The sequence below is a fragment of the Telmatherina bonti genome (assembly GCF_933228915.1).
Source record: "Telmatherina bonti genome assembly, chromosome: 11".
NCBI classification, from domain to species: Eukaryota; Metazoa; Chordata; class Actinopteri; order Atheriniformes; family Telmatherinidae; genus Telmatherina; species Telmatherina bonti.
In genome coordinates, this window is record NC_136629.1 from 24920854 (window position 1) to 24938034 (window position 17181).

The 17181-nt window shown below is 36.5% G+C and overlaps 2 protein-coding genes across 3 annotated transcripts in view; one reads left to right on the forward strand and one right to left on the reverse strand.

The window, feature by feature from the left end:
• Positions 1-3161: 3161 nt before the first annotated feature.
• On the reverse strand, positions 3162-5706 carry LOC306762334 (urokinase-type plasminogen activator-like; the record flags this gene model as incomplete). Its single annotated transcript, XM_079248777.1, has 10 exons — positions 3162-3356; positions 3513-3661; positions 3753-3893; positions 3977-4122; positions 4591-4771; positions 4860-4997; positions 5129-5211; positions 5294-5432; positions 5530-5560; positions 5659-5706. 10 exons carry the CDS (start codon positions 5704-5706, stop codon positions 3162-3164), a joined length of 1251 nt encoding a protein of 416 aa, XP_079104903.1.
• Positions 5707-13874: 8168 nt separating this feature from the next.
• LOC306762632 (inhibitor of nuclear factor kappa-B kinase subunit alpha-like) overlaps positions 13875-17181 on the forward strand; it is a 10851-nt gene continuing 7544 nt past the window's right edge. The window contains exons 1-8 of one of the 2 annotated variants that reach the window (XM_079249193.1): positions 13875-14122; positions 14631-14751; positions 14844-14938; positions 15039-15156; positions 15231-15300; positions 15395-15483; positions 15595-15684; positions 15787-15911. In XM_079249193.1, coding sequence (XP_079105319.1) covers positions 14647-14751; positions 14844-14938; positions 15039-15156; positions 15231-15300; positions 15395-15483; positions 15595-15684; positions 15787-15911 — 692 coding nt within the window. In that variant the 5' untranslated portion in view covers positions 13875-14122; positions 14631-14646. The remainder of the gene's footprint in view (positions 14123-14630; positions 14752-14843; positions 14939-15038; positions 15157-15230; positions 15301-15394; positions 15484-15594; positions 15685-15786; positions 15912-17181) is intronic. The other variant, XM_079249194.1, reaches the window with a different exon arrangement.

Genomic DNA, 17181 nt, shown 5'->3' on the forward strand with positions numbered 1-17181 from the left:
GGTGTTAGAGATATATGGGGTATTAGACTGAGAGGTGTGAGTCATAGGCTGCTGTCTGACAAAATGTAATGCTTGACCACTGTGCACAGAGCATGTGTTTAGTGAAACTGCTTTAGTTCTGCATATGGATTTTCACAAAACTCCAAATAAATAAACAATTTTAAGCTTTTCCTGCATACATTAGTAAAAAAAAATTTTTTTTTTAAAACATTGCCATATTGCCATCTCAATAATATAAGTAGTCTATAAAAATATAGCATTATTATTTTCTCTCCCTGTTTACTTTAGAGGCAAACTTGATAAATAAAAGTATTTATTTATGAAATATATTATTAAAGAAATGTGTTGGATGACCCACTAATGTCTAATGAACAGGCTCATTTATCATTTATAATCATTTATCATCATCACCCATAAACATGCCAATATTTTGTAAATGAAAAAGTATTTTTATTAATCCATTTCAGTTTGAAATATGGTAAAGAATTTTTTCCCTAGGCTTAATGCCTCTGAAAACTATATGTTGTATTAGCTGTAAATGTAATGCCCAAGGATCGTAAAGCCGGTTTGCTTATAGCCTAAACAATAGTTTAATATTCTCAGTTAGAACTACATTAAATCCCATTGCCCCCAATTAAATATAAGTAGTAAAAAGTGAAGTAGATGCCAGTAGAAGAAGTGAAAGCCATCATAACAACAATGGTTTAAAAGATAACATTATTACCATGTTATTTTCATTGTTATAAGAATACAATATCATTATAAAAGGGCAGTGATTCCTGGTGGAAAGGGCCCATGTGAACATTTTGGTGGGGCCCACAGAGATTCAAGAATTGCTTCTACCTCAAACTGGCTGAAAAGTGTATGAGCAGCACACTGACTTCAACTTTTGTTCTATCTCTACATTTACAAACAAGAGACTGATGAGCAAAGGTTTGCAAGTTGTGCCGCGAAAAAGACTTTTTGAAAAAAAGCTTCTGCAGAATTCTGTCTGGACAAACAGTTCTGGCAGATCCAGCAGCTCAAGTTATCCCTAGCACAGAAACAACCTTCTTGATTAGTTTGGCCAGTCTCTTGCAGTTTCTGCTTCTGATGCTGCAGCTTGTGAGAGGCTGTGATTCACTTAAAATATAAATACCTGCATATATCCATGTCCATATACATGTTATAATCATTCCCACCTGAACTGACTCACTTCAAAATAAATGTTATATTTAAATATGAAAAAAATGAAACCTCACATGACCAAATTAGGAATTGTAGTCATTTTGATTAATTTATTACAGTTAATGTCTTCTATGACTTTCAACATTTACAAAATTCATCCCACAGACCAGATTGGACCCACTAGTGGGATAGTGTATGTTTGACACCTGTAGAGCAAGGTCTGTCCTTGTCCTGTTTAAATAACCACAGACCCCCCTCAAAAAAGACTTTAAATGGAAGAAAGCTTTTCTGTTTTTTGCCAAACCCAACATTTATTTTTCCTGAAAGCAGCTGAAACTTGGATTCATCCGACCAAAGAATATGCATCCATTGTTTTTCTGATGAGCTTGTACAACTTATGACAGTTTAGCTGCAGAAGTGAGTTCTTAATTGTGTAATATAGTGTGAGGTCACATTTTATTGATTTACTTTATTATGTATTTTTAATTCAAACAAATATTCGGACAAAAAAGTAAGCATTTATTACACCCGCATCGTTGTACTGAGTGACAGAGCTTACATGGCTGTACTGATCAAGGTGCCATAAAGGTTTCATCTGCAGTACTGCCTGAAGGCTCAAAGGTCACATGCACCCATCAGTGGTTTTCAGCCCAAATTCTACATCTTTTCACATCATTGTGCTCTGTAGAGCTATAAAGACCATTTTTCTTAGAATTCCACAGATTTGATGTTTTCTTAACATAGTGATGATTGCCTGACATAGTTTGACTAAAAGTGATGTGCACCTCCATTTTGGTGGAAGTTCCTCTTCTCTGTTTTCTCTGCTTCTCATCACTTTTTTGGCATTTTGCTGGTGTGAAATTTTATATCTATTAGTATTTGCTTAATTGAATTATTCAGTTTGGTAATAATGACAAAAAACAAACAAACAAACAAAAAACAACAACAACAAAAAACTCCAAAATTCTTGATTAACTCGGGCATGCCTTTGCATTTTTTCACCACAGTGCCCTCTAGTGTTTCTCGCAAGAAACATTCACGCAAGTCTTGTAAACACACTCAATTTATATTTTTAAAATTTGTAGTTATTCTTGTAACACAATCAACACTGGTGCTTCAACAGATGCTGTTTCCTTCAGAGTTATTTTCTTCTGTTAGAGACCAAAATTCTGTCAATGCAGATTTATCACAGCTTAATATGTTTAGATTAGTATGCATTTAACTGAAAAATGTTGTGAATATTTTCATTCATTAAGCACATATGTATGTCCCCTCCCAGTTGCTTACTGTTTTTAATCTCTTTTTTTTCTATTTTAGTGCGTGCGTGTGTGTGTGTGTGTGTGTGTGTGTGTGTGTGTGTATGTGTGTGTATATGAACACAGGAAAAGGAACTCATAGGGTGTTAACTGTTATATCTGACACCGTTTCTTTGCAAGCACATAAAAAAATTACAGAGCATGATTACAATTTGATACTGAAATTTTATTATTTATCACAACGCAGAGCATGTTTAGGAAATTAAATAAAATAATTAGCTAAATAATCCATAATCTGATGATAAATAGGTATATATGTGTAAAAATGTATTATACACTATTTATAATAAAAAATATATATATTTTTAACAACATACACTTAAAAATGAAAACGTGAAAAATATTGCACTGATAATTGACAGCAAAACCTGTCTGCTGCTCTTAATAATGCAGAGAGAGAGAAAATCATGGCATTAAATATACATTTTCAAACATAGCTATGAACTTTATCCTACTTAAACATCCTTGCATGATCCTCTCCAAGAGGCAAACCTGACACATACAAATTAAATTTCACCTTATCTGAGTATCAGTGCTCCCATGTGAAACCAAATATGTGCATGTGAACACACCTGCAGACACATAAAAATTATACACAGCGTCAATGAAACTGCTGCTTTTTTTTTTTTTTTTTTAGAAATAAACAGTGCTAAATGGACATAAGCATTTGTCAAACATTCATTTCTGTGGATACAGCAGTCCTTTCGTGTATTCAGAAAGACCTGTATTTTCTTCAATCCACACATTGTAGTTGGTCACCTGTGTGTAAACACCTGGATTGTTTTCAATGGCACAGCGATCACCCCAGCTCACCACCCCAAACAGAAACATGCGGCCTGATGCTTCACACACCAGTGGACCACCAGAGTCACCCTGTAAGGATGGAAGTCAGTCAGTAAGATAACATGGAATATGAACTGTGCTAATAGTTGAAAATACCAGTCAAACATGGGTGTAGAGCCTATTGATAAGCTCCCACATCTTGTTTAGTACATGCATTGACATATATGTAGTGGGTTGCATGCTTACTTCACAGGCATCTGTGCTCCAGTCAGGGCTTGCAGCACAAAACATGTTCTCAGTGATGAGATTTTTATAGGTCAATGTTCTTTTGCACTGAGTGTTGGAGAGCAGTTTCACATTGGCCTGTTTCAAGAGTTGTGAGTACGACCAGGAATCTGGAAAATACACAGTGTCAGGTATAAGACTCTTTAAAGTGTCTGAAAGATCAATTATGAGCTTAAAGTCAAGAGATTCTGGGATTCTTACTGTATGCTTCCTTCCCAAATCCTGCAATGCTGCATGTGAATCCTGGAGGAAGTTGAGTGTGAATTGGAGGAAGGCAAGCTGTTCGCACAGATGCTGTTTTAATCGCACATCCTCCATTACTGCTTTTGAGCTTCAGCAGTGCTAAAATGTGACAACAAATACAGGTATGAGCTATATATACAGATATTTATTTATTTATGGAATAACTGGATTAAAAGTAGCACCTATGTCGTTGTTGAAGTTGGAAACGTTATAATTTTGGTGGATGATCAGTTTTTCCACAGTAAAGTTCTGTTCTCTGTTGGTGTCTGTGTCATTGATGGCAGATTTCCCCAGGAACACTGACAGATGCTCGAGTTTGCTATTCACACTGAGCAGAACCAAACACAAATGGTAAACACACAGCAGATAATCATCTTACATTTTAATGTGAAGTATATTGTAGATGCAAGGATGGGTTATTTTTCTTGCCTGTCAATCGGGTTAGTGTGTGTGTGTGTATGTGTGTGTCTGGAGGTGTGTGTGTGTGAATGGAGATAAATTATTGTCTAATTAATATCACCTGCATCTGCCTGTGAGTGTGTTGCTAAGTGTAAAGAGAGGGTCATGCAGGGTGTCGATATTTTAAGTGACCACTAAGTTTACTATCACATAAATCCAAATCTGCAATTCATTCAAAGCAAATGTACGACTAAGTGAATGTTTTACAGTAATGGTCAAGTAAGAACCCTCAAACTGCGGCAAAGACTCTCATGTGTCCTTTGGATTCAGCGTGTCCCCTGTATTCACATCTAAGTGACTAATTTTGATAGTCACACATTATTTGATTTTTCCTCACCCATCACTAAAGCAATGTGCAGCTGTAAGAACCCAGCAAGGTGAGATGAGGGAGCCGCCACAAAGGAATTTTTGGCGTTTAAGGAAGATAGCAGCGATCCATGGGTGTGACTCTATGGGTATGAAAGAACCTCCCACAATCTTATTCATCCTCTGCTCAGACCGTTGGCCACAAGTCAGCTCTAGAGAAACAAAGTGGAAGGATCAGTGAGCTGATCAAAGAAATCATTTGATGCCATTAAGAATATAGAAATTAAAGGACAAAATTACCTGTGTCTACAGGATGGGAAGGCGTTATTGTTGGTTTAAGCGTTGATGCGATTGTTGGTCTAACTGTTGGTTTTATAGTTGGTCTGACTGTTGGTTTTACTGTTAGTTTCATTGTTGGTTTTACTTTAGTTGGAGTACCTGTGTTGAAGCAGAAAACAGACATCTTTAATTCTTTAAATACCCAATGTTTCAATATTTTATTCTATTTTTAAGTGAATCTATTAATGTATTTATTTAATATTAAGTTTAATGTGAATTTTCAGTCTTACATCTGGGAATGTTGCAGAACTTTCTCACAACTCTTCTTCCTTTTCTCACATAACACCAGGGCATCAAGCTCTGGTCAGGATTTCTGAAATTGAAACGGAATTATATTTAAGATTGACACTTTTTTTTTTTTTTTATCATGTCTGAGCATTAAATTTAAATTATACCTGCAGTAATTATGGTTTCCAATTCCCTTTGAAGCCCCCCATGGGTGCGTCAAAAGGCTCCAGTAAAGGCATTTCCGACCATCAAATGATTTGTTCATTAGTCCCCTGTAACTGCTGCCATTTCCAGACTGGCACATCCCTTCAGATTAAAATAAAAATATAAAACAGAACACTTTATAATCTGCTCATAGAATATTAATATTACTATAATCGTATTGTTTGAAAAGGGGACATACCTGTCTTTTTAGACCATACTCTTGGAAATGCCTAAAAGGATCAGAAACAAACAAAAACAAAACAACAACTCAGTTTCGTGTTATTATGCAACCTGTAATAAAATGTTATTATCACTATTTCGTACTTACCATGCTGACACTTGCTGCAAGGATTGAGATGATGACAAATAGCTTCATCTTCCCTTCTGGTTTTGCTTCTGCTTTCTAGGGATATTTTTGTGTGAGAACAGACATAACAGAATTACAGAAATGAAACATGATCGTTCTGGAGGAGTGGACTGAAAGCTTCTGTGTCCTTATACGGAGTTTAAAAAGCACTCATCAAAGCTGTGAGCAAAGTCACGTTATGCTCTGTCTGGATTGAGGTGTGAAACACATCAACGGTTTACACATAATAATACTGATATTCTTGTCTCTTTTGTGCAGATGTATGCTTAAGCTGGGAAAATACTGTATATTTCAGGCATGGATCATCATGGAAGTGCAAATGATCACAAAAAGCTTATGCATTATTTAGTTATCTATTTAGAGGATGCATGTGCATTAATTTCATGGTAGAAAAATGTGTTTCCGGTGCTGAAATGTGAGATGAAACTACTGGAGGGTGATCACTGCGTGTGTTCTGTACTGTAAACATACTTTTTATCTGTATAGTAAGTGCAATATCAATTTAGGTTAGTAGATTACAGCAAAGTCTGAGCACCATTGCATCACATAAGGTTTGCTGTGCGTACATATCAAACATTGAATTTACTTATAGTCTAGATATATGTTGTCAAAAAAGAAAATGACAAAAGATAATGTGTGCATGGTTTAATATTTGCTTAATTGAAAACTAGGTTGTTCAGAATATTTTTTATATATAAATATTATTGACAGATTTTGTATTAAGAAATCATGATGTGAACTAAATCGTGTTATATTTTAATTGATGCAATTACCAGGGAGGTCTTAAATATCCATTTACCTTCCTGATGTCTCGGTTTCTCCCAGCTGAGGTTACTTTTCTCCTCCTTGTCTCTTCTGGTAAGTTGCTTAGTTTTGGGACAACTTACACCAACACTGCCGAGCTGTTTTGTTGTTGTGCTTCTGATCCTCCCCTTATTTCATCTCTTTTAAAAGGGCAGAAAAGTGGGAGGTCCTAAGATGATCATAGGAAGAAATTACTTCCATGAAATGGCTAACAAATCTGTGAATTTGTCACATCCTGTGACACATATAATGAAGAATCTCTTCCTCTTAAATATTGTTGTTCTGTTCAAAAATATACCCAAAATTGGTCATGCATGCAAATCATCTATACGTAACAGGTTGTAGATGTAAGTGTGTAGACAGATATATGGACAGATCAATCATATTAAAGTGAAAACAAACAGCAAAAGGAATATTTTGAGAACTCTAATAAGATGTGTTTTGTTGATGCAAGTAGAATATGATTTCATATAGTAAGAAAATGAATATTTCTTAAGTTCAAGCTCAAGCAAAGCATCAGTAGTTCATTTCAAATCTGAAGCCAGAACTTGAGTTATGTTGGCTGATACCAGCACAATTTATTTATTTTTTAATATGTACATTACAGTAGACATATTGCATCATTTTCCTTGTGCACAATTAAAATAACAAGTTATTTAACTACTGATTATGTTTCACTTCCATCATAAAAGTACCATGAACTGCACCTATGGATGAATATATCTATATATTTTTTTTCAATTATGTTTTGAATGTGAATCTTTAAGTAATTATAATTTCCAGTGTATACTATCCAACATTTCTTGGTCTGATAACAAGGCAGCTATATCTATATAGTTTTGTTTAGCTGACTATAACAATATATCTCAACTTCCTCCAAAACAAAAAGTTTTGTCTAGAATCTTGCAAGGAAATTTCTTAATTAAAATATCCCCAAAACATTACCTCATCAATAACCCTGACGTCTTTGTTAGTCACATTTCCTCCTTTTTGATGCTGACAATAAAGATATTATATTCACTCTGTGCAAGGCCAGAGGTCTCAGGGGGATAAGGAATGCAAGCAAAATGCCAAATTCGGAGCGATTTAACCACCGAATGAACAACTGAATGTTGTAACAGAATGTACGTAGAAAAGTCTCTGATGCAGGTGTATCAAAAGAAGAACTACATGATAAAATTACCCAAACCAGTAAACTCCGGGAAATTTGTGGGTGAGCCTGCAGCAATTTTGAGAATTTGGTTTTGTCATTTACTAACAGAATCTCACGACTTCCACCTGTGACACTGCAAATATTGATCTAAAGCCTTAAACCTCATTCTATATGGTTGCTTCCCAAATCATGCATCATATTTAAAATGAATAAATTACAGATTCAGGTGGCTTGAATTGCCTACCTTTATAAATAAAAATATCAATTTCACTCTTTTAGTTAAGTTGTTTCAAAGAAGCAAATATCAAGCTGTTTAAAGCTAAAACCCAGATTTAAAAAGATGCTGCGAAAATTTGATCATGTGCAGCGTTTGAGTCCACAGCAACTCATATATTGTAAGATTTTTCTATTTACTGTGGATAGGTTGACCAAAATTCAGTACAGGATTGTAATCCATTGCTTTAAACTTCCATTAAAATTTCCATCTGCTATGTTATGACTTCATACCATTCATCTTAAATGTAAGGGCCCCTAGATTTATTGATAAAAAGGAAGCATGTTGACTCATGCACAGAAAAAAGGAAGTAAAAATGACTAATGCAGTAATGCAGTAAATAATTTGTATATATAAAACTAAAATAAACTGACAGAACTGCACCTTGTTTTGATTAAAGTTTAGTTACAACCCGAGTGGTAATTTCTATGCTTCTGCTTTAAAAATGAGAAAATAAATCCTCTTATTTTTATTTTCTGAGTTCTCAACATTTTTTTGTGCATAAAAGCTGTCTTCAGTGCTCACCTTCACACCTCTGAAATGGTGTAAATCACACCTCTTCTTTGAGCAGCTGTGACAGAAAACTGATCAGCAACTGCTTGGAAAACATTTATCTGTGGACACCACCCACTTCTCACTTACATAATGTCCTGTCTGTGATGGGAATTTGGTATCATATGAGTTTTAAGCTTTACTATTTAATGACATAATGATAAAGACATTTTTTTAAATGAAACTTTAAGATGCAAGACAAAACAGACAAGAAGTGAATAATGACAATGTTTTTTTTTTTTTCTGTTTTCTTGATTTTCCACATAGCTGAAACCTAAGCTCTTTATACTGACTAAAAGTATATATCATTTTCTGTATGTAATGCTTTTAGTGTTTTTTATGTAAATCACTTTGAATTTTACATGTAGTGTCCTATACAAATAAATATATAAAGTCATCAGGAGAAGTTTGCTGACTATCATCTCATGCTCTTTTTACATCTTTCTTCTGCCTTATCTGTGGCAGTTGTTCCACAGTGAGCCTCATTAAGCTCAGCTTTTCTGATTGTGCAGTCTTGTCTGTGCACATCACTACTTCACTGTACTTCAGTTCACAGTACTTCACTGTTTCACCAGTTTATTTACAGTCTTATGCAAGCTGAGGTCCATCAAATATGGCATATATCAAGGAGATGCCCTGTCCCTGCTGCTGTTCTGTATAGGCCTGAACACCCTCATCCAACTAATCAACAAGACTGGCTATGGATACCGACTCAGGACTGGGGACACCATCAGCCACCTCCTGTATATGAAATGAATGAAAAATACTTTATTAATCCCCAAAGGGAAATTCAATATTGTAGTATATAATAAATCATTTGAGGAGGTCTTGATGGCTATGTATATAGATGACATCAAGCTGTACGCTAAGAGTGAGTGGGACACCGACTCACTGATCCACACCACCAGGATCTACAGCATGGATATCGGAATGTCATTCGGACTGGAGAAATGTGGGTGAATGACAACAAAGAGAGGGAAGGTAATCCATGCAGAGGGCATTGCACTCCTGGAGGGCAGGATAACAGATGTGGAGGAAAGCTACAAGTACCTGGGCATACCACAGGTGAATGGCAACCATGAAGAAGCCACAAGGAAAGATGCCACAGATAAATACCTGCAACAAGTGAGGCAAGTACTGAGAAGTCAGCTCAATGGCAAGAACAAGATCGGGGCAATTAACAGCTAACAGCCAGTGATCAGATACCCAGCTGGGGTAATAAGCTGGCCAAAGGAGGAAGCTCAGACCACAGATGTCAAAACATGGAAGCTGCTCACCATGCATGGAGGGTTCCACCCCAAGTCCAGTGTCCAGCAACTATACACTAAGCACAAAGAAGGGGGCATCAAGGCCACTATCCAAGATGAAACATCCAAGCTCCACGAATACATCAGGAAGAGGGCACCGAGGGATGAAGCACTTATTGAATGTCTCAGACAATGGAATCTGGAGGAACATGAGATGGAAGAACCATCATGGGAGGAAAAGCCCCTGCATGGGATGTACCACGGGCTGATCACCGAAATGGCTGATATAAACAAGTCCTATCAATGGCTGGAGAGGGCTGGACTGAAGGACAGCACAGAGCTACTGATCATGGCAGCACAGGAGCAGGCCTTGAGCACCGGAGCGATCCAGGCCCAGATCTACCATACCAGGCAGGATCCCAGGTGCAGACTATGCAAAGGAGCCCCTGAAACAATCCAGCACCTCACTGCAAGGTGCAAGATACTATAAGGCAAAGAATACATGGAGCACCATAACCAAGTAGTCGGCATAGTGTACAGGAACATCTGTGCAGAATATGGACTGGAGACTCTTAAGTCCCAGTGGGAAACTCCCCCCAAGGTGGTGGAGAATGAGAGGGCTAAGATCCTTGGGGACTTCCAAATCCAGATAGATAAAATGGTGGTGGCCAACCAACCAGACATAGTGATCATGGATAAGCAGCAGAGGAAAGCCGTAGTGATTGATGTATCCATCCCCAATGATGGAAATGTCAGGGAAAAGGGGCATGAGAAACTGGAGAAGTACCAAGGCCTCAAGGAAGAACTGGAGAAGCCCTGTGGGGAGAAAGCAACAGTAGCACCCACAGTGATCGGAGCACTGGGGGCCGTCTCCCCCACACTGGAGAAGTGGCTCCAACAGATACCTGGTGAAACATCAGACATTTCCGTCTGCACAGTCCTAGGAACAGCTAAGATACTGCGTAGGACCCTCAAGCTCCCAGGACTCTGCTTGAGTCCATTTCGGTGATATTTGACGTTTTATTTGACTACCTGTCTTTGTCTTTTTGCCATCAGTTTTCTTTGGATAATTGGTCCCTTGTGGAGTATGTGATGTGTCTTTCCCTCTTTCTCATTTCAGGCCAAGCAGGCTTTGGCTTGCTTGTCTTTTTCCTGTGCATTGGTCAGCTAGCATGAAATCGACTAATGTCTTTACTTGGAAACAGAATTTGTTGTTTCCGCCAGAGGAACAACACATCTTTTGGTGTAATATCTTTCAACTTGCAGCATTTCACCCCCACTGCTGCTCAGTATTGTGAAGGGTTTCCAATGCAAAATGATTTGGCTGATTTCCCCCATGGCTGCACGGTGGCGCAGTGGTTAGCACTGTGGCCTCACAGCAAGAAGGTCACTGGTTCGATCCTTGGCTGGTTTGGTCAGTGGCCTTTCTGTGTGGGCATGTTCTCCCCGTATATGTGTGGGTTTTCTCCGGGTACTCCAGCTGGTAAAAAAGCTGGTACTCCAGCTTCCTCCCACCATCCAAAGACATGCATGATAGGTTAATTGGTCACTCTAAATTGCTCCTAGGAGTGAGTGTGAGCGTGAGTGTGGTTGTTTGTCTCTCTGTGTGTGGATAGGCTCCAGCTTCCCTGCGACCCTGAATTGGAATGAGCAGTTTGGAAAATGAATGAATGATTTCCCCCATACCCAGTGCTAGTTAAACAACTGTTTGCCACAGGCAGTCTTATTTCGGAGTCTGGCCTGGGTCATCTTTGAAGGTGCCAATGCTACAAAGTCCGAGTCAGATGACACTTCTGAAACTGTTGAAATGTTAAAATTAAATCTGAGTTTCAGTCTTCTGGCTCACAGGTGTTAACCTACTGTCTGTGCTGCTCCAAATGAAAACATTTCTATAAATAAAAAGTATGATGGCAGAAATGTTCTTTTTTTTCTTAAAACATTTTCAGTGACAGTAAAATTTCAATCTATTCAAGGCCACACTGGCTATTTTCTTGATTCTCCCTGAATCTCATGTCTGATTGAATGACATGATATAAAATTAGTGTGTAAACCGATAGAAAGGACTGTGTAGATACAGTATTTTCTTGTTTGCTTCAGGATATATCTAACTTCCCTGATAATACATCTTTGATCCTTGACTAGGGTTTTTAACCTTACACTTTGTACACTGTGAAACACCCATCCTGACAATGATCTAAGGATGACCCAAAAGCATCTAATAAATCATTATTTAGATATCCAGTTGATACAGTACTGCAATGGACTGGCGAGTTGTCCAGGGTGTACCCTGGCTTTCGCACAAAGACTGATGGACCCTTCATTGGATTAAGCGGTTAGGAGAATAAATAAATGAATGTATGAGTTGATAAAGTAGTTTTGTAAGATGTGCCAAAGAAAAATTTGGTGTGACATCATGGGTAGAAGTATGATTTACACTGTATCCCACCTTAAAAATAGAAATTTATTCTACCAGTTTTCTTTTTTATTTTTTGAAACATCTTAAATCTTAATGGATTTTTTACAGTGCATTTTCTTAAAAAAGAAAAATAATTTTTTTTTTTTTAATTTTTTTTTTTTTTTTTTTTTTTTTTAAAATGCTGCTTAGCCGGGTTCACTTCACAGGAACAGCTGACTAGGCAGGGAAACTCAGACTTCTGTCTCCCTGGCTACATTCACCAGCTCATCCGGAATAAACCCAAAGTGTTCCACGGCCAGCCAAGAGAGGCAGTCCAATGATAAATCCTTTTAATTCTTATTCTGAACTGAAGTAAGGAATAAAATAATTTCTTTTATTTTGTTTTAGTTCCTTTTCTAAAATTTTATATGAATGGATAAAATCAACGCATGATATTGCCTTATGTTGACATTTGATTGATGAACTGAATCAAATCCCAAATGGAGTGCAGGCAAACATCACATGGCAATTGCCCACAAAACTTATTAAAAAATACACAAATGCGCACATATTGTTTTACTTTCTTTATTTATTTATCTTTATTTTGAAAAATTCAACCGAACATTCGGTTTCATGTTACATAAGACATATCACACATATGCTTATGCCTGACTCCACTTTTATGTATTCATGTTAAGTCTGACTGACAATCTCTCAGTACTTTCATCCTTATACAGTATATGGACACAAGTCCTAGCTCATCATATGCCAGAACTGCTCAAAAAACTTCACACTGAGTATCCAGAACTGCTCTAACAACTCAGGAGGTGTTTTTATTCTGAGCAACTAATCTATAAAGGGACCAAAGCCTTGTGATTATATCATGGCAATACTCAACACAAAAGGTATGATACATGATGAATGAAGCATGAAATTTGGTGTGATTGGTAAGACAAGCCAAAGAAGTATAAATAAAGTATCTATAAGGGGGGCAAAGCCCTTTTATATTTGTCTCACCAAAGTGTAAGCTAATGCATGATATTAGGTGTAACAGAACTACAAAAGAAAATCTATTTCATGCACATATTTTACAAGTGAATTGGTTTTGAAAGTATTTGTAGATATTTTAGTAATCAATCAATAAGTGAACTCATTTCACATTTGTATAGCTGTATACTATCACTTGTTTGCTGTAAATATATATTATAACACATTGGTTAAGCATTTGGCTCGTTTTCTTTTAGCGTTGCCTAAATTTGTGATTATTTGCCTTGAAATGTTAAAAAAAAAAAAAAAAAATTTAAATGTCAGCAAGCCTGCTATAGTATTTAAAATTGTTAAAAACATGCAAACTGATAAGAACCATGATGACACAGCATACACCCCAGGGCTGATATAAGCACCTTCAAATTATCCTTATCTTCTGGTCATATGTATACTTGTGCAGCTGGGACTGACTAAATAAAAGCAGACAGCAAAGTACGGGGATATTAATTTAAATATGTTATATAGCACCATCTAGTGATCATATAAGATGTGTTTAATTTAGGAGAGATTCCCTTTTAGCTGCCAGGGAGTTTCCCAACTTTTTTTCCCAAGGGGGGCAAGTAAAAATAACGAGAGCTAAAACTCACAGACCAATGTTTTGGCGTAAGCTGATGGGAAATCCCATATTATCAGGGAGAAAAAGCCTTTCTGTGGCTAGGTTAGACACGCATGCGCAGAAGTAAATCCAGCCGGTCAACGGTGTACTTTCACTTTCCTCTAACTCTCGGTGATTCGCTGTATATTTCCATGCCAAGCTACCACAAAAACACAACATATACTTTGCTTCATAGCCATGGTTAGTGGGTAAAGGTACATTTTTGCTGGACAAAACTTTTCACCGAAACACGAAAACGAAGTACGAAGTAAACAATATGGTTAGCTAACTAAGTAGCCACTTTGTTTTGACATTCAAAGTACGCAAAGTATCATCTGTAGACTGACCTCAAGGACAGGTGAGCGGACATAGTTGGCATTTTAAATGTTACCATTTTAACACAAATTGCTGTACATAGCTGATGTGCCTAGCTGTTTTTGAGTTATTTGATTTCACATAGCCTGATATAGTCAGTCTTACATACAGCAACAGATGACCGAAATAACAAGTTAGCCTTGGTAAGGAAATAAATAAATAAAACAAAATAACAACAGTAAACACAGTTAAAGATAAAAAATAAAAAAGGAAAAGTTTAAAATGCGTGTATGCATCACTGTAATGTTAAACTAAAATAATCAAAATGCTTATACAAAAAGGTTAAAATTGTTATTAAACAAAGATTAAGCTGTAACAAGATAAATAAACTAGAAATACAATTGCTGTGGATAGCGTACAGCCGTAAACAAACAGATAAAAAAAAAAAAAAAGAAATTAACCCAAACTACAGAACTATCAGAAATAACAAAAAGACGAATTGGTTTTTTTTTACTCTTTTTTTTCCCCATTCGTTTCTTGGGCATTTGCAGATTGCACTTCTTGAACATGGATCGGCCAAGTCACAAACAGAACCAGCTGTGTGGTTCTTGGGAGTTTAAGGAAAGACTGGGTATGGGAGGCTTTGGGCATGTCTACCTGTACCAGCACATTGTAAGTTGGTATTTATCAAGTGCATCCTGGAAAGTATTATCTCAAAACCCAGATGTGTCTTGCTTTGTTTCGCTCCTTTGTATTCGGAGCAGGAGAAGGGAGAGAAGATTGCTTTGAAACTTTGCCGCCTGGAGCTCAGTCACAGGAACAGAGATCGGTGGAGTAGAGAGATTCAGATAATGAAGAAGTGAGTATCTATGCCTTTTTTTAAAATGACATAATATTCTTTACAAATTTACTTTTAAATTTAGTTTCTGTCAAACTATTGTGCTGTTTGGTTTTTACAGGCTAAACCATGTAAATATTGTTCAGGCCAGAGACGTTCCAGAAGAACTGAGCTCCATTGCTTTGAATGATTTACCACTGCTGGCAATGGAATACTGCTCAAAAGGAGACCTACGCAAGGTACCAAATAAATACTTTAGAAACACTTTAAATAACCTTTTAAGTTCATGCACATAACTCACAAGTTTGTTCAGGTGCTGAATAAACCAGAAAATTGTTGTGGGCTAAAGGAAAGTGAAGTCCTCTCACTGCTCAGTGATATTGGTAATGTTTTAATCATATTTAACATAAAATAAAAGTTACGTCAATCACATGTTGATGCATGATCTATATGGATTTTGTTTTTCCACAAATACAGGTTCTGGTATTCAGTATCTACATGAAAATAAGATAATTCACAGAGACCTAAAACCAGAGAACATAGTTCTGCAAGAGATTGATGGAAAGGTGAAAAAATATTGATTAAGTAGCCTACATTAACTGCAATTTCCTATATTATGTGTTATAATAAATGATTTTCTTTGCTCTGTTATCATTATGGACACATGTTGTCCTCAGCTTGTCCATAAAATCATAGACCTGGGTTATGCAAAAGATCTGGATCAGGACAGTCTCTGTACATCCTTTGTTGGAACACTTCAGTATCTGGTAAGATGTGTGTGTTATATATTCCCTTGTAATCAGTCATTGTTTTTAGTAAATGTCAACAGTCATGACCTCTTATTGTAAACCTTTCATTACATATGTCAGGCTCCAGAGCTCTTCGAGAGTATACCCTACACTGTGACTGTGGACTACTGGAGCTTTGGGACGGTGATCTTCGAATGCATATGTGGCTTCCGCCCTTTTCTGCACCACATGCAACCTGTGCAGCGGTGAGCATCACATCTATTTGTTTAAGTTTTGGTAGAGTTAATGTGAAAGTCAGAGTTGGCCTACCTACATTTTCAGAATGGCATTTACAATGATGTTCTGGTCCCAAATTTAACAAAATAATAGTTCATATGGAAGTGCAACGAAAAATGTGCTGAATCCAAATCAATAATATCATTTTCATGTATCAAACCTTACTTTATTTATCTCCTTGGGGAAATTGAGTTGCCTGGTAGCTCATCCATGAACACATTGATCTATAAAACTATTCAACATTCAAAGTGTGCATAAAGCCGGATAAAATCATATGAAATTCAATAGAGTCATTGGCTACAACAGCATAAAAACATAAAAATTGTGAATAAGGCTGAGGCGGTATGAACATGCAATTTGTAAAAGTGCTTCACAGTGATAAATAAGTTGATAAATATTGTAAACAAACATGAAATAAAAGCAAAATGGCCGTAACCAGGTGTTACTGGAGGTTATTAAAAAGTGTGATGGCTGAAATGACAAAAAACCTTCTTCTTTTTGGCAATGCAGCAAGATGATTCTCCTGCCTTTGTTGCACAGAAAGATACTCAAGACTTGGGAATGCAAGTCATATGGTGTCCTAGGATGCATGCACATATATATGGTACAATGAAAAGTCTTAAATGAAATCATGCAGAAAACAAAAAAAAGTTAAATATGTTCGAGTCTTTAAAGTAGTCCTCTTTTGCTTTGACTGCTACTGTGCACACTTAAAGCATAGTTGGATGTCATCAGTATTATTAGACATGTTAAAAAAAAGTGTTTATTTGAAGCTCTTCATCAAATGGCCAATCGTTCTGTCTCCTGTCTGCAACGGCATATACAAAATAAATTCTATATATCTTCACAACTTCAAAGGCTGTATGTATAATCGTGGTCTCAAAGAAAAGCCAAGGCATTTGAGATTTCAACAGTAGAAAATAAAAGCTCTGGCTGAAAGAAAACACATTACTTTCAGTGAAAACTCAGTCCAATTCATCTTGAAATTACTAATGTCCAATTATTAAATGTTGAAAGGCAGAAGCTAAAAAAGCAATTCTGAGAAGTTTTGTCAATGTTTTATTAGAGGGATTCCACAGTCAAATATCTTTGAACTGTGTTGAAATTATATGCCAGTGCTTGGTAAAATCTTTTAGCTGAGTTTCTCCCCATGATTTTGGTGTGCTACATAGTATATATATATATATATATATATATATATATATATATATATATATATATATATATATATATATATAT